At 53.9% G+C, this 20,583-nt stretch overlaps 2 protein-coding genes across 7 annotated transcripts in view; one reads left to right on the top strand and one right to left on the bottom strand.

The window, feature by feature from the left end:
- The window catches only part of FUZ (fuzzy planar cell polarity protein), a 29,809-nt gene extending 26,385 nt beyond the window's left edge, over positions 1 to 3,424 (bottom strand). The window contains exons 1-2 of one of the 4 annotated variants that reach the window (XM_077131003.1): positions 2,440 to 3,424; positions 1,818 to 1,914 (exon numbers count right to left, since the gene is read on the bottom strand). The gene's annotated coding sequence lies outside the window, so the exon portion shown is untranslated. Of the gene's footprint in view, positions 1 to 1,817 lie in introns of all 4 variants that reach the window. The other 3 variants (XM_077131002.1, XM_077131001.1, XM_077131005.1) reach the window with 3 other exon arrangements.
- MED25 (mediator complex subunit 25) lies at positions 2,931 to 20,308 on the top strand. 3 transcript variants are annotated; one of them, XM_077130941.1, is made up of 18 exons: positions 2,935 to 3,608; positions 3,704 to 3,749; positions 4,014 to 4,138; positions 10,049 to 10,147; positions 10,533 to 10,653; positions 10,941 to 11,103; positions 11,212 to 11,342; positions 11,521 to 11,608; positions 11,736 to 11,929; positions 12,326 to 12,454; positions 12,840 to 12,925; positions 13,004 to 13,061; positions 13,166 to 13,273; positions 15,127 to 15,315; positions 15,638 to 15,709; positions 15,799 to 16,014; positions 16,204 to 16,384; positions 18,609 to 20,308. In XM_077130941.1, exons 1-18 carry the CDS (start codon positions 3,322 to 3,324, stop codon positions 18,851 to 18,853), a joined length of 2,538 nt encoding a protein of 845 aa, XP_076987056.1. In that variant the 5' UTR covers positions 2,935 to 3,321; the 3' UTR covers positions 18,854 to 20,308. The 3 variants fall into 3 exon arrangements, with proteins under 3 accessions (XP_076987058.1, XP_076987056.1, XP_076987059.1); XM_077130944.1 differs by lacking the exon at positions 18,609 to 20,308 and adding an exon at positions 16,877 to 17,008 and having other exon boundaries at positions 2,938 to 3,608; XM_077130943.1 differs by lacking the exon at positions 10,049 to 10,147 and having other exon boundaries at positions 2,931 to 3,608.
- The last annotated feature ends 275 nt before the right edge of the window (positions 20,309 to 20,583 follow it).

Here is a 20,583-nt window from a genome sequence, read left to right as displayed (position 1 = left end):
GAATTTTGTTGAGGATTTTTTGCATCTATATTCATAAGATTGGTCTGTAGTTTTCTTTTTTTGTAATATCTTTGTCTGGCTTTGTTATGAGGGTGATGTTGGCTTGGTAGAATGAGTTAGGTAGCTTTCCCTCCTCTTCAATTTTTTTGAAGAGGTTGAGCAGAATTGGTACTAATTCTTTTTTGAATGTTTGGTAGAATTCACATGTGAAGCCAACTGATCCTGGACTTTTCTTTTGGGGGAGCTTCTTAATGACTGATTCAATTTCTTTGTGATCGGTTTGTTGAGCTTGTCTATTCTCAAGCCAATGTTGGTTGTTCATGTCTTTCTAGGAAGTTGTCCATTTCATCTACATTGTTGAGTTTATTAGCATAAAGTTGTTCATTGTATCCTCTCATTACTTCCTTTATTTCTACAGGGTCAGTGGTTATGTCTCCTCTTCCATTTCTGATTTTATTTATTTGCATCTTCTCTCTTCTTTTTGTCAACCTCTCTAAGGGTCTACCAATCTTATTGATTTTCTCACAGAACCAACTTCACCTATTCTTGATATTTCCTTTGTGCTCGTTGATTTTTGTGATTGGGTCTAGTGTAGGCTGCTTCCAAAATGTCTCTCTACATATTCACTCTCTTGTGTTATTCTCTCCCTTTGGCATGCAAGGGGACCTATGACTTGCTTCTAACCGAGTATTGCAAAGGTAAGGAGAGTCTATAAAGACCATGGCTTATGTCTTGCTTCCACTTTCTCTCTTCCTGACATTTTCTTTTGCCCTTTTGCTTGCTTTGATAAAGCAAGTTGCTCTGTTATGGATTTTGCAATGAAAGGTTTGCATGGTGAAGAACTGAGGGTAACCCCTGTCCAACAGCCCTTGAAGAACTGAATCCTGCCAATAGTTACGTGAGTGAGCATGGAAGCAGATCCTTCCCTGGTTCAACCTTGAGATGACTGCAGCACCAGCTGACACTTTTATTCCAGCCTGTAAGATACCTGGAAGCAGAGCACCCAGGTAAACTGTGTAGGGATTCCTGACCAAGGGAAACTGTGAGATAGTAAATGAGGTTTGAAATCACAATGTTTGGACATAGTTTGTTACATGGCATGCGATAAGTTAGTGCCCTTTATTTCTTTCACTATTTGGAACTTTATGGTATGTTATGAACTGGGCCATCCCAGCATGTGGGGCCCTTGGGGTCTACATCTACTGAGTGTGGCTTCTGTGGACTCTTGCTTATATTTCTCACCTCTGGCTGGGGATCTTTGTGAACTTGTTACTTGATCGTGATCTGAGTCCTCTGTGTAGGATTTACTCCTGTTTCTGTGAGTCATCAGGAATGCATCCCACATGGAGCTGCTGTAGCGGCCTGCCCTGGAAGGTCCTGGTTTAACTAGACAACCAGACTCAGTTGTCGGATTCAAACTGTCCTCAGTTCCTGGAGACATCGGTGCAGGCAGTTTTGCCCAAAAAACCAACACACAACACCCCTGCCTTTTTGTTTATTAATTTCTAGTTCTCTCTCTCCCTCCCTCTCCCTCCCTCCCTCCCTTCTTTGGGGAGAGGATCCTGGAAGAATACTCCTTCCTCTTATGAAACGACCAATATCTTAAAAACAGTTTCGTCCGCCTAGTCCATCATAATTCCAGAAGTCTAGTCTAAAATACTTAATCATTAATTTTACCATTCTTAATACACATATAGAAAGGCTTAAAACTCAATTATGTCAACCAATCAAGCATTTAACCTATCTAAAGAAAAGTTGCCTTATGAAGTTAACAGGGCAGATTTTAATTTCAGGTAACATTTAAATACTTGTCTTACCTGTTGATCATTTTTCCTTTCTCAATGTTACTTTTATTTCCTTTTAAAAACTTGCTAGAAATTCAATCATGCTAGCATAAAAAAGGAGTGGACTGTCCTAGATGAAAAGAAACATAGGAGTCATAATGTCTAAATAATATGTGAGTCGCCGTTGTTCGGAGACTGACTCAAATAAAACAATTGTAAAAAGACATTTTGAGAGAATAGGGGATATTTGATTATGGTGCTAGATGATACTGAGAAACAGCTGTTAATTTAGTCAAGAGTGTAATTGGAAAGTGGTTATGCAAAAAAAAAAATCCATACATGTTTAGAAATGCCTGCAACCACATAGAGGTAAAATGATAGGGTTTCAGGGATTTGCTTTACGAAGTTTCAGCAAAGACAAAATGGATGGATCAAGTAAATGTGGCAAAATGCTGATTCTTCTGCTGTTTTCAAAGGGAATGCAGTTTTTTGGCAGAAACATATATCGCCAAAATGCATTGGAGCAAGTCGTCCCGTTTACATTCCCACAGACAGTCTGTGAAATTGTTCCTTTTACCCAAATTCTGCCACCTCAATGAACATCCATATCCTTTCTGATATTAATTACCACCACAAAAGCAAAACGCTATCTCACCGGGCTTTCTGTCAGCACTTTTTAATCGATGAAGACAGGCAGCTGTCATATTTTTATTGGCCATTTTTAATTTCTCTTTGTGTAAAGGCTGCTCAGGCTCTTTCCCATTTAAAAAAAAATTTAAAATTAAAAAAGACTATGTCCATTTTTCTACTTTTTTATCCATTCGTAAGATTCATTTGTGTAGTAAATTTTGATTCTCAGGTATGTTGCAAAGACGTTTCCTGTATATCTTCCAAACATGGCATTGTTTCGGTGGGCAAAAATATGCCAGTATTTTAAGTTTTCTGTCTTCGGGATGATGCTAAGAAAATCTTGGCCGGTTTTCAGAATGATACAGCGCGTTTCTTTTTCCTTCGGATATTTTTATGGTTTCGTTGTTTACATTTTTAATCCACCTGGAACGTATTTGTTTTGGGGCCAGTTTCCGGCTCCCTTCCCAGCAAACAACTAGCAAGTGTTGCCTAGCAACTTCCACCGGGTTAGGAGCTCGGCTTCTTTTCGGGGAAAACAGCCTCGCTGGCTTCCAAGTTGTTTGCAGCCTTAAAGCGTTGCCGAGCGACGCCCATTTCGGACGCTCTGATTGGACCATTCACCCATCCTGCACCCGCTGGAGAGAATGTAACTAGAAACTTAAATCTCCCTGTTGAACACAAGGGCAGCGTACGCGTCGCATAGCAACTAGGTCTCCTCACCAGCCCAGGGAGACCAGAGTCGGAAACAGCGGTGCCCCGCTCAAAGATGGCGGCCGACGGAGCCGCTGTCGCTGTGTTTTGTTCTGGATGATCCAGTCCCCTATTCGCTCTCCCGCACCAGGCTCCCGAGATGGCTCACTCTGTCCCGTCTGGGTCTCTCATCGGGTGGTTGTGAACGAGGACGGGGATGGAACCGACCGCCCTGCCTGCCCTGTACAAGCATGGCCGCCGGCGTATCCCCAGCGGCTCGAAGCCGCCCTGCGCGGATGCGCGCGCAGTTCAGCGCACTTCCGGTCATCCCGCTGTGGCGGCGGTGGCTGTGGTGGCTGCGGCGCGGGCTATGGTCCCCGGGTCGGAGGGCCCGGCCCGCGCCGGGGGCCTCGTGGCCGACGTCGTGTTTGTGATCGAGGGTACGGCTAACCTGGGTCCCTACTTCGAGGGGCTCCGTAAGCACTATCTGCTCCCGGCCATCGAGTGAGTGCCGTTTCCGCGACTCCAAACCCGCCCTCCTGCTTTAGTTTTAAATGGCCTTTTGGCTAACCTCGACTTTTGACCTTTGGCCCTGATAGGTATTTTAATGGTGGTCCTCCTGCTGAGACGGACTTCGGGGGAGACGTGAGTCTCGGGACTGTTTGAGTGTGAGGGAAGAGGGGGCTGGGGGCCCAGACTCCCAGGTCTGAGGGAGGAGGTTCTGGGGGTCGGGACTCTGGAGTCTGACGGAGGAGGAGACTGGGGGCCCGGATACCTGGGGCTGAGGGAGGAGTGGGGTGGAGGCCGGGACTCCGGGGTCTGAGGGAGGAGGCGGCCGGTAACCCAACTTTTCTGAAGGATCAGGGTGCTGGGAACTCAAGTTCAGATTCCTCTGTCCTTTTCTCCCAGTATGGGGGGACCCAGTACAGCCTCGTCGTGTTCAACACGGTGGACTGCGCTCCCGAGTCCTACGTGCAATGCCATGCTCCCACCAGCAGCGCCTACGAGTTTGTCACCTGGCTCGATAGCATTAAGTGAGCTTCTTCCCTGCTGGGGTGGGTTGGGGTTCCCATGAGGGGCCATGAACTGGCCGTGGCTTGGAATTGAGCTTCAGGAACCATTCATTCCCATTGGCTAGTTGAAAGGACTCAGCGAGGAAAGATCGCGTGTTGGTCCCATAAGGCACCTCTGTGGCGGGTTTTGTGAGATCGTCACTGCTTTGGATGGAGACAGGTTTTGCAGCCAGAGAGTCCTGGTTGAGCTCCAGATTCCACTTCATGTCCTTCTGTGCCTCCCCTCCTGTTTTTCTCTTCTGGTTCCTGTCTCCTCCAACCCTCCTTGTTCAGATAGGCACATTGAAACTTTAGTACAGAAAGCTCACACCTGTGGCATCATAGATCCCCCTGGGTTTAAGTCAGAGTGTACTAGTTCATTGGAGTTTGGCACCTGGGGTCCACCACCTAACACTCAGACCCAGGAATCCCTGCTCCTCTGGACCTTGTACAGTTCATCTCTAAAAAGAGATATCAGGATATTACTAGACTCTGTTTTACTTACTTATTGTATTACTTACCTACCACCATGTTCAAAATCACCCTAAAACTTAATGATTTAAAACAACAAGTGTTTATGGTTCGGTGGTAGAATGCTCGCCTTCCATGCGGGAGACCCAGGTTCGATTCCTGGACCATGTACCCCCCAAAAAAGAGAAAACAGAAGTGACTTAGCTGGGTGCTTCTGGCTGGGGGTCTGCTTGAGACTGTGGTCAGGATGTCAAATGGGCCTGGAGGATCTGCTCCCAAGCTGGCACACTCTGTGGCTATTGGCAGGAGGCCACAGGTCCTTCCCACAAGGCCTCTGCCTGGGGCTGCTGGCATGGCCTCCTAACATGCCAGCTGGCTTCCCCCAGCTCTGAGCAATCCAGCAGAGAGAGCAAGGAGGAAGCTACAAGGCTTGTTAGGCTTAAGCCCCAAAAGTCACACCCATCACTACTGCCACATTCTCTTTGGTGCACAAGTTAGTCCTGTCCAGCGTGGGAGGGGACTGCAGTAGGGCATGAGCTCCCAGGGGTGGGGACCATTGGAGGCCACCTTGGGGCTAGCCACCACGACATCACAGGGGCACTTTGAGAATTTTAAATGAGTTGAGAACTGCTTTGCAAACAGTGTTTGGCCCACGTGAAGTGCTATGTTTGTGTGTGCTAATATTTTGTGCCTGAGTTTCCTGGTTTATAAGTGAATCTTAGTGCTTTTATGACTGGGGTCATGGTATTCCATTTCTTAGTGCTGTTGACAGGAGCTCAGGGGCTAATCTTTGCTCTGGGCTTAGCTCAAGTTCTGATCTGGTCTGGTATTAAATGGCTATTTAATGGGCTATTAAATGGCCCCTGTTTTAGCTGCTGTTTCTTTTTTTTTTTTGCATGGACAGGCACCGGGAATCGAACCCGGGTCCTCTGGCATCACAGGCAAGCATTCCTGCCTGCTCAGCCACCGTGGCCCAGCTGCTGTTTCTTGTTAGCGTTGTTCAGCCTTGTTTGTTGAGTGTCTGCTTTGTTTCAGGCTGTGTGTGCAGGTGTCGAGCCTGCAGTGAAAAGTAGACTCCTAAGCCTCCCTGTTGTGGTTATTAGAATTAGTCGTAAGTATAGAATGAGGTTTCTTAACCTCAGCATTTGTGATGCTTTGAGCCAGAGTGGTCTTTACTGTGGGGGGTGTGGGGAAGGGGCGTGCATACTGTGCACTGTAGTGAGTTTGACAGCATCCCTGGTCTCTCACCTACTGGTTACTGGTAGTGTAGCTGCCCAGCCCCACCCCCTGGGATGTGACAACCAAAAATATTCCCAGACTTTGCTAAAGGTCCACTGTGGGGGACAAAATCAACTGTGATTGAGAAGAAACACTGGTCTAGGTGGTGGGAAGATGTGAACAGCGTTAAATGGAGGCTCCTTGAGGCCTGAGTCTAGGTCCAGTGCCCCTTGGGGCCCCAGCACCCAGCACAGGGCCTCCCACAAAGAAGGCCTGAGGGGAACTCTGCTGAATGAGTGAATGAATGAATGGATGCCCAGAAGGCACTTTAGACTCTGCCACCCTTCCTGGCCGGCAAACTCCAGTGTAACCTTCAAGACCCAGGGAGGCCTTCCCTGATTCCTGTGAGCAGCCAGTTGTTCCATCCTCTCCATGCAGTGCTCCTGTGTTGTTTCCTGTCACAGTTGCACAAATCCCTGGGTCCAGGTCTCTGAGTGTCTTTCCTGGTCGTTGACTCATCTCTGTTGCCAGCTGGGGCCTGGCCCCCAAGAGGCCTCAAGGATACCTTGGCTGAATAAAGTAGTTAGTGAAAGCTACAGGGAAGGTAATTACCAAGAAACCAAACCTTCCAGTGTATGCCAAGAAAAGCAGGCAAACCCCTTTATGAAAAATTTCAGGAGCATGAAATGGATAACAGGGAAATTCTTTCTGAACAACTTAATCATATCCTCCCCTCCCTTCCGTCAACCTAGAACACATTGTACCTTTAAGCAAATAGAAATTCCCTGTAAGCTTATCGTGGAATCTTCCCAGTCAGCTGATACATTTTTTAACCATTCTCTAATGTTCACAGTAGTCATTGTTTTATAAAGTCTTGTGTAACCTTCTAAATATCGTTTCTGTTATATCCGATCGCAAGCTAATAAGCACGTTTTGTTCATACTTGGAGAAATCTTATCTTCTCTCGGCTTCTGGAATGTCAGTATCTTAAGTAACAAGGAATGCAGTGTGATTTTTGAAACATCCTTGCTTTGGGAAGATTATTCTGATGTTGCATTTCCTTTCTATGAGAGGGACTTGTTTTTCCTTCTCCCACAGCTGGTGACCCAGAATCAGAAAGAAGGGGTAGAAGTAGGAAAGAAAATAGCCCCAAGTGTCTGCCTCATAGCTTTGTGACAGTTGGTCCATTGATTTTGTTCATTCATTGAACACATGCTTTTGGAGTGTCAGATCTGTGCCCAGCACTGACCTAGGCCCCGAGAAGTCAGTGCGGCCAAGACAGGAGAGGCCCTGACCTGAAGGGAGCGGGCTCTGGCAGGCTGGCAGATGGCCTGGCACAAGGGAAGCCTCCTAGAAGGAAGGGCTGGCTGCTGGTAACATGCATTCACCTTGCCTGGTGTTCTAGTTTGCTAGCTGCTGGAATGTAATATACTGGAAATGGAATGGCTTTTAAAAAGGGGAATTTAATAAGTTGCTAGTTGACAGTTGTAAGGCCGAGAAAATGTCCCAATTAAAACAAGTCTATAGAAATGTCCAATCTAAGGCACCCAGGGAAAGATACCTTGGTTCAAGAAGGCCGATGAAGTTCAGGGTTTCTCTCTCAAGTGGAAGAGCACATGGTGAACCCAGTCAGTCAGAGTTTCTCTCTCATCTGGAAGGGCATATGGTGAACACGGCGTCATCTGCTACCTTCTTCTCCTGGTTTCCAGTTTCATGAAGCTCCCCAGAAGGCATTTTCCTTCTTTGTCTCCAGAGGTCGCTGGCTGGTGGACTCTGCTTCTTGTGGTTATGTCGTTCTGCTCTGCTCTCTGAATCTCCTCATTCTCCAAAATATTTCCTCTTTTATAGGACTTCAGAAACTTATCAAGACCCACCCAAATGGGTGGAGACATGTCATCACCTAATCTAGTTTAACAATCACTCTTGATTAAATCACATTTCCAGGGAGATGATCTGATTACAGTTTCAAACATACAGCATTGAATAGGGGTTATTCTGCCTTTACAAAATGGAATTTAGATTAAAACATGGCTTTTCTGGGGGACATACATCCTTTAAAACCAGCACACCCGGCACCTCCTGGAGCTTTCGGGAACCTATTAGCGTGAGAAAGTGGGAGGTAATGATGACTTGAGGGTATGATATTGGGGCAAAACAAAGTGGGGTAAGTTCCAGGGTAAGGAAGAAGTGAGAGTTGGAGCCCAGCCGTATTGGCGAGGGTGGCTGGGGCTTGAGTCACTGGAGGCCCATCCAAAGAGAGGTATGTTTGTAATAGAAGGGTGGGGGCAGGGTGGATCTAGGCTTGGTTCATTCAGAGAGTTCCTCCCCAAATTCTTAAGCACAGTAAGGTCTCGTTGGCAAGGAAGGGGAAGGCTGGTCAGTTGTATTCATTTCTTGTGGCAGCTGTAGCATGGCACCCGGGGCTAAAACAACTTACACTTCTGGAGGTCAGAAGTCTGAAATCAGGGTGTCAGCTGGGCCACACTTTCTCTGAAGCCTGCAGGGGAGATTCTTTTCCTGCCTTTTGCAGCCTCCAGTGATTCTCGGCAATACCTGGCTTTCTTATAAGGTTATCAGTGTGTGGACGAGGGCCACCCTACTCCAGTGTAACCACGTCCTAATTTGCTTACATCTGCAAAGACCTTATTTCCAAAAAATGGTCGCATTCACAGGTGCTAGGAGTCAGGACTTCAGCATATATCTTAGGGGACCACATTCACCCTGCAGCTTCGTAGCTGTGGGATGAAGAGCAGGAGTGAGTGCTGAGAATCCCAGGAAGTGACAGGAAGTTTCCAGGGTCTGTGAGCACACTGGGGCAGGGCGGGAGCACAGCTTGGAAGCCCAGGACCTCAAGTAGATGGGTGCACGCGAGGGCTCAGCTGCTGCCTCCCTAGGCTCTGCGTATCCCAGGTACCTCACAGAGTGGGTCGGATGATGTGGCCGCCCTCTGAGAGGACTGCACAGGCTCTGGGGCCAAACTGGGCTATAGCGGGGAGCTTGGCAGTCCCAGCATAGGGTGACCTCTGTGCAATCAAGGACAGGTACAGGGGCTGGGGGTCAGGGACAGGCAGGGATTTTGTCCCAGCTGGAGGGGCAAGCTGTGTTCTAGTTGGGGGTATCTTCATTTCCTAGGGCAGCCATAACAAAATACCACAACCTGGGGGGCACTTAAAACAACAGAAATTCATTCTCCCCCAGATTTGGAGGGCAGAAGTTCAAACCCAGGGTGTTGGCGGGGCCAAGTGCCAGTGGACGGCCACAGGGGAGAGTCCATGCTATGCCTCCTCTAGCTTCTAGCACCCCTCGCGTTCTCCCTTCTGTCCCTTTCCATCTTGCTCTCTGTGTCCAAATTTCTGCTTCTTATAAAGACAACAGTCCAGTTGGAATCAGGGCCCACTTGTCCGCAGTGTGACCTCATGCTAACTCACCTACCCCATCTGGAATGACCCTGTTTTTTAATAAAGTCACATTCTGAGGTACGCGAGGCCCTCTTGTGGGGATGCGGTTCGGTCCATGATAGGGTCAGCACATCTGAGTGCTCAGGGGGCCAGTAGTGTGGGGACGTGAGGGGAGCATGGAGGGCATCGGTCAGCTGCCACACAGGAGCTTGAGTTTGTTCTGGCTTGCGGGACCTCGGTGCATTTGCAGCCATTCCTTTACTCACCATCCACCTGCTATGGCCACCAGTGGCAAGCTGGGGAGTCCAGAATGGGTTTTGGCTTAGAGTCAGGCCCTGCCTGGAGAGGGGGCTAGGTGCAGGTACAGAGGCCACAGGTCAGGGGTATGACCCTGGGGGCCCCCAGAGTAGACCCAGTCCAGTCTGGGATTGTTGGGAAGGGTCACCTTCACCGGGTCACATCCTTGGAGGATGGAGGAAGCTTGATCCCTGCTGGGAAGGTGGTGAGACCAGAGCTGGCTTCAAGGGAAGGGATGTGCCCAGGGTTCACAGCCTCTCATGGGCCCTTTCCACATTATACTCTCTGATGTCTCGTCAGAGGATCTCCCTTGCAGGCCTCAGGATTCAGGTGGCAAATGTCCCTGTCCTTGCTTTTTGGCATCCCTGAGGATAGAACAGGGAGCTCAGCAGTGTCCCCGTCCTCTAGAGGCACCCAGTCTAGGATGGGGTGAGGGCAAAGCACGATTGAAATGGGCGCTTGGGGCTGGGTTGGGGATGCCCGGGGGCTGACTGCCTGGCCCCTGCAGGTTCATGGGTGGGGGCGGCGAGAGCTGCAGCCTCATCGCAGAAGGCCTCAGCACCGCCCTGCAGCTGTTCGACGACTTCAAGAAGATGCGGGAACAGATGTGAGTGGCCTGGGCGGGTGTCTACCTGGTGCTTGACTTGCTGTCCCTGTTGTGTCATTCCCCTGTCACCTCAGTCCAGGCCAGCTTTGCTCCTCCCACCCCAAGCACTGAGAGCCGGGCGGTGGGTGTGTCCCCTCGGGAAGAGGACCTCTAAGGGAGCCACCTGGGGTCCTGGCAGCTGGCCCCAGGCCTCCTCCCACCCACTCACCTGCTCGGCGACTGGAGCGGCTGCATGATGGCAGAGCCTCAGTGTTTTCATCGGCGGGAAAATGGGGCAGGACTCCTGCCTTCATCTGGGTGGGACACTTCACCGTTCCTGGGGCCGAGCTGCCTCCTTCCTCAGGGTCCCTGTTGCTGCCCAATATAAACTTTTTCTTCTTGGCAGTGGCCAAACACACCGTGTCTGTCTCCTTATCTGCAATTCGCCCCCATACCTGCTGCCCGCTGTGGAAAGCACCACGTACTCAGGGTACACGACTGAGAGCCTTGTGCAGAAGATTGGTGAGGTGAGGAGGCCGCTGGGGTCGGGGCATCTGGGTTTGGGGAGGAGGTTCTGGGAGACGGACCAAGCGCAGACTCAGTGGCAGCTCTGCCTACTCTTGTTGAAGGAACTGTAACCCACAGTCTCCGTGGAGCAGCTCACGTGCATCTAGGGGTTCCTGCCCCAGAGCCTGATGGGAATTGTGGTGTTGGGGCCTGGGCATCCAGCCCCCCGGCAGGTGTAATGGTCTTAGGCCATCCTCCTGCAGCCCTAAGGCGGAAGGCCCACCCTGACTCCGTCTCTCCCCCACAGCGGGGTATCCACTTCTCCATCGTGTCTCCCCGGAAGCTGCCGGCCTTGCGGCTTCTGTTTGAGAAGGCCGCTCCCCCGGCCTTGCTGGAGCCACTGCAGCCACCAACCGATGTGAGCCAGGACCCTCGGCACATGGTGCTAGTGCGAGGGCTGGTGCTGCCTGGTGAGTCCCTGTCCCGGGGCGGGGGTGGTGTGTCCCCCATGCTCCTCTGACTGGGATTGCCCTCTCCTCTCTCCCTCACACCCCTTGTCTCCGGTGCTCTGGTCATAGTTGGGGGCGGCTCAGCCCCAGGCCCCCTGCAGCCAAAGCAGCCTGTCCCGCTGCCTCCAGCTCCACCCCCAGGCGCCACCCTCTCAGCTGCCCCCCAACAGCCTCTGCCTCCTGTCCCCCAGCAATACCAGGTAAGAACATTGGGAAAAGAACCTTCTTCTGGAACTCCCTTGGGACATGGGGGCTGTGGGAATCTTGTCCCTGTGAGGTTTCGGGAGTCCTGACCCCAGGAGATAGTGGAGCTTAGCTGGCCGTGCCTGGGGTCCTGGGTCACATGGTCCTCATCCATCCCCTCCACTCTACCCTGAGGTTCCTGGGAACCTGAGTGCGGCTCAGGTGGCTGCCCAGAATGCAGTGGAGGCCGCCAAGAACCAGAAGGCTGGGCTGGGCCCACGCTGTGAGTCCTGGGGTGGGGCTTCAGGGGGGGCAGGGTGGGAGGGGGGATTTGGGGTGGCGGCTGTGGTGGTTCAGGGCCTGGGCAGGCCTCAACCCTGCCTCCCTGTTCCTCCTTGGTTTCTTTGCAGTCTCGCCTATCAACCCTCTCCAGCAGGCTGCTCCAGGAGTGGGTCCCCCCTTCAGCCAGGCCCCAGCCCCCCAACTGCCCCCAGGGCCCCCTGGTGCCCCCAAGCCGTCCCCCGCCTCCCAGCCTAGCCTGGTGTCTACTGGGGCCCCTGGCGCAGGCCTGGCCCCTCCTGCACAGCCTGGGGCGCCCTCCATGGTAGGTACCTTCATACCCCACCTTCCGCCTCCCCACTCACCCTCCTGGCTGTCTGGGGCTGAGAAGGGACAGAAAATGAGCCACTTGCCTTTCTGGGTAGGGTTTTCAGGGGCTTGTGATACTTGTGCTACCAGCAACTCTGAGCCTCATGCTCACGGGACTCATGGTTTCCAAGGGGCCTGAGATTTCCCAGGACTTGCACATCTGCAAGCCCAGAGTACTGTGGGACTTGAGGGTCCCAGTGCTCATGGCCCCGGGCATGGCCAGGTGGTATTGTGGGGATGGGGTGCAGAGAGAGAGACCTTTGTCCCTTGCCTGGTCTCTGCCTCTCCCAGGACACCCTCCCATGGGGTGGTCCGTGCCCACCTCCTCACCCTCCTTCCTCTCCTCTGGCAGGCAGGCACGGTGGCCCCTGGTGGGGTGAGTGGCCCTGCCCCTGCCCAGCTCGGGGCCCCAGCCCTTGGCGGGCAGCAGTCAGTCTCCAACAAGCTCCTGGCCTGGAGCGGGGTCCTCGAGTGGCAGGAGGTGAGTTTTCTTGAGGACCTGTCTGGGTGTGGTGGGGTGCACAGGCAGGCCAGGAGCCGGGAGATGGTGGGACTGTGCACTAGAAGGTCACCCCCAAGAATCTTAGGTTTGTGGCCCGGGTTCAGGTCTAGGGATTCTTAGGAAATGCAGGACAGTCTGGGATTTAGAGTTAGACAGGACCAGGGGCTTGTGGCATCTGGGGAACAGAGTACCATGGGATTTAGGGACCAGAAGGAGAACCCAGCATTTGGAGGCTCAGGTTGGGAGGTGGGGGCCAAGGCTCTTGGGACTTACACTGAGGAAGATCCTGAACTTGGGGGCTGGGGGCTGGAGGGGAGTGAGACTCAGGGCCTTCTCTCTTGGGTACACCCTTCTTTCCCCTCAGAAACCAAAGCCCGCCTCCGTAGATGCCAACACCAAGCTGACCCGCTCCCTGCCCTGCCAAGTCTATGTTAATCACGGAGAGAACCTGTAGGTGCTGGGGTGGGGGTTGGGGGGTGGGGTAGGGAGGCGGCTTCTTCCTGACGCTGCCTTCGGCCTCGCCCCCAGGAAGACAGAGCAGTGGCCCCAGAAGCTGATTATGCAGCTCATCCCCCAGCAGCTGCTGGTGAGTGGGAGACAGGGGGAGCCTTCCTCACCCCCTCCCCACCTCTGCTTGCCCCACCTCACTTCCCCCACTCAACATGCTGGTGGGCTTCCATGTCCCCCCAGACCACCTTGGGCCCCTTGTTCCGGAACTCCAGGATGGTGCAGTTCCATTTCACCAACAAGGACCTGGAATCCCTGAAGGGCCTCTACCGCATCATGGGCAATGGCTTTGTGAGTCGGGGCAGGCACCCGGGGCATGGGCTCCTTTCTCTCCTCCCCCAGGCTTCTGATGGGTGTTGGATGGCTTCTGGAATCCAACTCATGATTACTGCACATACCAGGTTTCGGTGTATTCCATGTGAGAACGTGGCAGGGGTGCCAGGGGCACTTAGGAGAGAGCTGGTGACTCTGATGGGGACTCACTGGACAAGGTCCTCTCTAAATAAGAACAAGTTCAGTTCCTGAGCCCAGGGGTGAGCACTTTAGGGGGAACACCTTGTGGGCCTCACAAAAACTCTTCAGAGGCTTTTATTAGAGTTAGGAATGCTTTCACCTGCCAATAAAGTAAACCAACCAGCTAGGGTTTTAGAATAAATGGACGGTTGGGGTGGGGGCAGAAAACAACAATTGCTTATCTCTTGGGGTTCTCGTCGAGTGGGCTCAGTTGAGCCATTCTGGCCTGGCCTGGGGACTCTTGGTGTTGCCGTTGGGGTGGCCGAGGTTGTGGCCTCTGGAGCTCTGAGGTGCCCCCAGGGCAATGCTGGTCCTGGTGGGCAGCTCCTGGCTCAGCTGGGGCCCAGAGCACCACTCCTAGCTCCCTGGGCTGGGCTTCCTTGCAGTATGGTGGCTGCATGGCAAGTCGGTCTGTCTCAGGGGTCCTAGGAAAGGGTGTGTTTTTTTTTTTTTTCTGCATGGGCAGGCACCGGGAATTGAACCCGGGTCTCCAGCATGGCAGGCAAGAACTCTGCCTGCTGAGCCACAGTGGCCCACCCTGGGGCATGTTTTTGACCCACAGTGGTGTCCAGAGGAAGCAGCTCTGTGGGCGGCTTTGTAGCTCTGTGTCTTCGTGGCCCTCTTAGCCTCCCCCTCAGGGTCACTGGGCGGCTCTCACAGCTCCAGGCATCCTGTGTGCCTTGAGGTGGAGGATAAGGGGCAGGAGTGAGGGCAGCCATGTAGGGTCCTTTCTTCAGGAAAGCAGAAGCTTCCCCACACTGTCCAGCAGGCTTCACCTTTGTCACTGGCCAGTGAACAGGGGCCTGGACGTGCTGTTGGCCCAGTCAGAATTGGGGTTCTGCACCCAGGGGAGGAGGGCAGCCCCCTAGTGTCTGTGGGAGACAAGCAACAGGCTGATGGGGAGCATGGCTGGGTCGAGGCGCCAGGGGTGCCTTCAGCCTTGTTGGCCCTCTCCTCAGAGCCCCTGTCCCGGGACCCCCGGGCCTCCTGTGTGGTTATCTCTGTGTGACAGGCAGCGACCTTGAGCAGGTCCTTCCTGTGAGCTGAGTGCTTGGGGGTTCAGTGTGCTGGAGGTCACAGCTGCCTGGCAATGTTGGTGCCAGTGTCTGTGGCCTGTGCTGGCCAGTGCTGAGGCCAGAGGGCTGGGGACACCCCCTTGGGGTCTCTTGCCCCACCTGCCCTGGCCAGTTGCAGTATCCCCCAACACCATTGATCACGAGCCTGTGGGTGCTAGGCCGCTTGCAGGAGCCCCTCCCTCAGAGCTGGGACCCTTCCCCGCTGCCCTTGGAGGAGGTCAGCCTCCATGTTAGGTGGCCGAGGAAGTGCGACCCACAAGGTGGAGGCAGAGGCAGTTGGTCAGGCGTGGCAGCTCCTAAGCCGACTCAGCCCTGCTGTGGGCACTGGATCTCCTCCTCCCTCCCTTGGCAGCCAGTGAGAATCCCAGCCCTGCTCTGGCCCTGCCCACACCCAGTTTGCCAGAGCCCCTCGGGTCCTGTTTTAGGAGTGGCTTCCAGCAAATCCCCGGTCCCCTCCGCCTTTTAGAACAGAAACTCCCTGACCCCTTCCCTTGCTGGTGGGACCCCTGGACCCTAGGAATGGGGAGGGTCGATCTGAAGAGCCTCTCCCCGCAGGCGGGCTGCGTGCACTTCCCCCACACGGCCCCCTGCGAGGTGCGCGTGCTGATGCTGCTCTACTCATCCAAGAAGAAGATCTTCATGGGCCTCATCCCCTACGACCAGAGCGGCTTCGTCAACGGCATCCGCCAGGTCATCACCAACCACAAGCAAGTCCAGCAGCAGAAGCTGGAGCAGCAGCGAGGGGTGAGCATGTGACCCACTGCCCCCTTCCTGCCCGTGCCGCAGAAGGGGCAGCAGCCTGGCACTCGCATGGCCAAACCCCAAGGTCCTCATGGGTCTCCAGTCCTAGGCCTTGCTCCCCTCCTGAGATGAAGCCACCTCCAGCCTTTCTTTCCAACCTTTCTCTTCCTTTCCAGAGGTCATGTCAAATCTCTGAGACACAGCCCCCTCTTGGGAACTAAAGAATGAAAGATTTACTTCTCAGAACCCCACCCTAAAACATGTTCCCAGGCTTTTCAGGGCTCAAGTCCTCCCCTGTGATGGCCTACCCCCTCTTTCCACACAGATCGGAGGGCAGCAGGCACCCCCAGGGCTGGGCCCCATTCTGGAGGACCAGGCGAGGCCCTCGCAGAATCTGGTGAGGCTAGGACGAGCAGGGCTGGGACGGAGGGGAGCACCCAGAGGATGCCTGGTGTCATGACCCTCACCCAACTCTCCTCCTGCCAGCTCCAGCTCCGCCCACAGCCCCAGCCTCAGGGCTCTGTGGGGGCTTCTGGGGCTGCAGGGCAGCCCCCACCCCAAGGTGCTGCCCAAGCACCCCCAGGTGCCCCCCAAGGCCCTCCTGGAGCAGCCCCCGGCCCGCCCCCTCCTGGACCCATTCTTCGACCCCAGAACCCTGGGGCCAACCCCCAACTGCGGAGCCTCCTCCTCAACCAACCCCCGGTGAGACTTGAGGGGTGGCCCCTGGGAGCCCCTGGGTCCTTTGGGTGGGAGGGGGAAGCAGGGTTTAATGTGTGGGGTGGAGAGGATGGAGATCCAACAAAGCCTTGCTGCAGACTGCTGGGAGCTGAGATGGGAGATTAGGTGGGCATCCCCCCCAGAGCCCTCTGCGCCCTCTCTCTGTTCCTCCAGCCCCAGACAGGGGTGCCGCCGCCGCAGGCCTCCCTTCACCACCTGCAGCCTCCAGGGGCTTCTGCCATGCTGCCCCCACCGCACCAGGGCCTGGGGCAGCCGCAGCTGGGGCCCCCACTCCTGCATCCACCTCCTGCCCAGTCCTGGCCTGCACAGCTGCCCCCACGGGCTCCAATGCCAGGTAAGGGGCCCCCATGGTAGGGGAGGGGTCTGGACACAGGGTCTCAGCAGCCTAAGGGCTAGAGCTCCAAGGCCAAGGGCTCCTGCAAAGTGAAGTCCTAGGCTTCAGGAATGAGGGGTGCCCCCAGGCCTGGCCTTCGGAGGCACTGAGGGCTAATGGCAAGTCAGCCTGCGGACCCAGGACTGGGGGTGGGGGTGTGTGTGGTGGGGGACAGGAGCGCTTCCCACGATTCCCTCCCGTGTGTCCTCCTGGGTTTGCTGGGAAACACAGGGAACCAGAGAAATATTTTGGGGGAAGGGCTCCCTGAGCCTCAAGGGAAAGGGCATCTCTACAACCAGACGGGGCCAGCAGATGCTTCTGATGGCATCACCCCCTGCCCAGGGATTCCTAGAAACCTCAGTGCCTTGGGCTCCCAGAGGAGGGGTGAGGAGGCAGGCCCAAGGCCCTCCAGGGCCAACTGGGAGATGCAGCCCCTTCCCCACTGCCCCCCAGGTCAGATGCTGCTGAGTGGGGGTCCGCGGGGCCCGGTTCCCCAGGCGGGCCTGCAGCCCAGCGTCATGGAGGACGACATCCTCATGGACCTCATCTGAACCCCCGACACCCAATAAAGTTCCTTTTAACACACTCCCCGGCTCCCGTCACTGACGTCCCCTAGGACTGGATGGGAGGAGACAGGTGGGGAGACACGTGTCCTGGGCTGTCTCTGAGACCTCAGCAGCGGTCCCTGACAGCTGGTGCAGTAGGAAAGACGTGGACGCAGGCAGGCAGGGTTCAAGGCACCACGTGCTCTGACGGAGGTACCATGGGAGCCCAGAGGGTGCATCTGACCCAGCTGGGGCGACGGGAAACTCCCCGGAGGAGGTAACAGCTCAGTAGAGTCTCGACAGAGAAGTAGGAATTGGTGATGCCAGGAGGGTGAACGGAGGTGTGGGTATGGAGAACAGCAGAAACAAAGGCACGAAGGCAGAAATGGACATGGGTGTTAGAGGCGCCAGTCAGCCAGTGTTGCTGGAGCAGGAGTGGGACCGGCTGGAGAGGTGGGCAGGGCCAGGTCGCAGGTGGCTTAGGTTTCAAGATCCTAGGGTCCAAGGAGCCTTGGGAGGCTGTGACCTGGGGAGGCCTGGTCAGCTCTGGGTCTCAGGAAGACCCCTCTGAGCTATGGAGTACTTTGGAGCAGGGAGAGACAAGATGGGGTCCAGGAAGCTGGGAGGAGGCTGGGTCCCTGGTCCTGGGAGAGGTTGTGAGTGTGAAGAGGCAGGGCTGAGGCAATTGGGAAGCAGGATCAGTAGGGCTGGGGGCTGAAAGAAGTGTGGGGCAGGGTGGGTGTTCCTGGGACTGGGGCTGGGTGGTGGAGCTGGCATGGCCTCCCTGAGATAAGGAACAGGGAGGAGGGGGAGGCAGTGAGGGCAGAGAGTCCCTGGGGCACCTAGGTGGGAGGTGCCATGTTTAGAGCTCAGGTGCTTGGGGACAGAGTAGAAGCCACGGGGGCAGGTGAGCTCACCTGTGAAGAGAGGGCAGCTAGGCCCTAGTCAGAGGACAGCCTTCCAGGATTTGGGGCAAGATGGACTATGCCGCTGTCTGCAAGGTGGAGAACTGGCAGGAAGGACAGGTTTGGGTTGTTGTGAGGTGAGGGACCTGAGGATGTCACAGAGAGATGTCCAGGGCAGGAGGGGCCAGGGCTGAGGGTGGGCTGTCCTGGGGTGAGGGCTACTTGTCTCTCACCAGCCTCTTGGCCAGTGTTGCCAGAGTGTGGTCCATGCCTGGACCGCGTGTGTCCGAGCTACCTGGGCCCCGCCCTGGAAGGAGGTTGCAATCTGGGGGCCTGCAGGCCACCCCATAGCCAGGTTTTGTTTGGCCTTCCCTGTGTTAGCATACTTGGCATTTCCTTCTGACCAGTTAGTTGTGAAAATTGGGAGAATTTGCACACACACACACACACACACACCATCCTGCAGTCTTGGCTTTTCTTGACCAGTCAGAAGATCTGGCGCCCTGGGCCCACTCTTTTGCCTGGTACTGGGGGGCGGGAGCCGCGTCTCCGCTGCCCCCTTAGATGGGGCGTGTGCTCTCCAGTTCGCCACACTCCCCACCGCACCCTCTTGCCTCCCCCACTGGGAGGCAGAGGGCCGTTGCCATTTGTCACTGGGCTTGCACTGTTGTTTGTCCTGTGGTCGAGTTAAGAGGAAAATGAAATATTTCTTGTTACCCATGTCTCTATCAAAAGCGGCAAAACGAAAGCGAGAACGAGAGGGCCGCGTGTTCCGTGAGAAATGGGAGCGAGCCTATTTCTTTGTGGAAGTGAAGAGCATGCCCACGTGCTTAATATGCAAAAAAATTGTGTCTGTGTTGAAAGAATACAACCTGAGGCGGCATTACGAGTCAAAGCACAGTAAGAGCTTCGACCAGTACACGGAGCAGACGCGGGACGCCATACTCAATGAACTGAAGGAGGGACTCAAATGTCAGTAGGGTTTGCTTTAGAGAGCAACTAATAGAAGCCTCGCAGCTGTGATGTGCTGTCACGGATAACCACAAAAAAACCCTCCTGAGCACTAAAACCTCCAGTGGGTGGCAAGTTTCTAGAGGAGCAGAATGACGTGTCCAGGACAGAAACCCGTTCGTCTGCTCGTGTGGGCAGCTGTGTTGCGTGGCCAGGGGAAGTCAGAGGATTTACAAGTCCTGTTGCTCGAAAGAGTCAAATCTATCGTGGCCTTTACTGTCACTGCTCATGAAATGCCACCACCCAGTTGGCTTTATTTATTTGCGGTGTTGAGAACCTTGATGGGACCGAAGAACTCTGACTTGGTGCCGAGGCAGGCCCAATGTTGAGAAATGACTCGTTTCTTTGTGTGTTGAGAGAAATGGTCAGAATTCACAAGCACAATTATGGACAGTTGTGATAATCCAAGGACCCATGTCACTGTGGGTCTCACCAGGCAAGGACACAGGAGGCCGGCCATTATGTTGTTCACCAAGAACTGTTCTAATAAGTTAAATGGCCCACACGAGGGATGCCGTTGACACCTCCGGTCCTGCTTTAGCCGCAGGCAGCACCACGGTGCATTCAACCCAGTGTCATCCACAAAGCTCCGTGACTCGCTCAGTGCGGGATGGTGCAGAAGGAACCGGAACTGTAGAAATGAATCTACTCGGTTCCTTTCGGATAAGGACAGGCCTCCGCTCGGTCTGCTGGAGAAGGCCATCCCAAGACTTTTGGTCAAGGTTCTGAACACTGACTATTTCTCCTTAGTGATACTGGCAAACAGCTACTTGAATGTATTGATTGTGTCTACTCAGTCCTGGCGAAAATGGGGACACCACTGGCCAGGGATAATCTGGCCCCTTTCCTTTGCTGAAATTAGTTTCCGGGAATGAAAGTCATGGCCTGGATCACATTCACCCCAAAATTGTGTGATTGATGACCAGATTCCTCTACAGGCCCTGTGCATTGAGACTTGATGAAAATGAATTGACGCTGCCCAGTCTGCCTCTGTGGGTTAATACTGAGCATGCAAACCCAGACCACAAACGATAGTTACTGCACTGCAGTGCAACAGGCTGCTGGTTCGTAAGGAGATGATACCGGAAGGTCACAGGTCTACAACCTTCCCACGTCCCCACCCTGGGGACCTGTGTTTGGAGGTACCTACTCTTGTGAACAGCTGTTTCCCGTTATGAAAGCGAACCGTTCAATGCTGCTCCAGGTTTCGAGGATTCAAGGTTGAATCGAAACTGCTTCATGGTGCCATGACTTCCAAGACCTGACATGGACATCTTGGTGCAGGAGGGAAGTCGTCAGCCTCCCCAGTCTTAAATCAAAGGAGCAAATAAATACGAGAGAGAAAAATTTAATAATTAAATATTTCTATTTTTCAATTTGTATTTTTTCAATTTTGAACTTGAAGTATAAAAGTCAATATCACACGTTTGTATTATGTTCCATGCCTTCACCGTAGTTCAGTAAAGATGCAATTTGATGATCTTTCTGGCAGTTGGCTTTTCTTATACCTGGCTAGTTCACTCATTTGTGTGACCCGCCTGGCTCCTGTAGGCATTTGAGTTTATGGTCCCTGCCCCAGAACTGTTGAATCAGTCTGGGAGAGGGAGGGGGGCTGGGAATCTAGTTTTTGAACAAGCTCCCTAGGGTGATTCTCATGGATCTGAAATACGGAGTGGAAGACATTGGTGGTGGTTGGAGA

This window comes from Tamandua tetradactyla, chromosome 16 (genome assembly GCF_023851605.1).
Source record: "Tamandua tetradactyla isolate mTamTet1 chromosome 16, mTamTet1.pri, whole genome shotgun sequence".
Classification (NCBI taxonomy): domain Eukaryota; kingdom Metazoa; phylum Chordata; class Mammalia; order Pilosa; family Myrmecophagidae; genus Tamandua; species Tamandua tetradactyla.
Note: the sequence above shows the minus strand (reverse complement) of the source record. Positions and strands in the feature narration are given on the sequence as shown.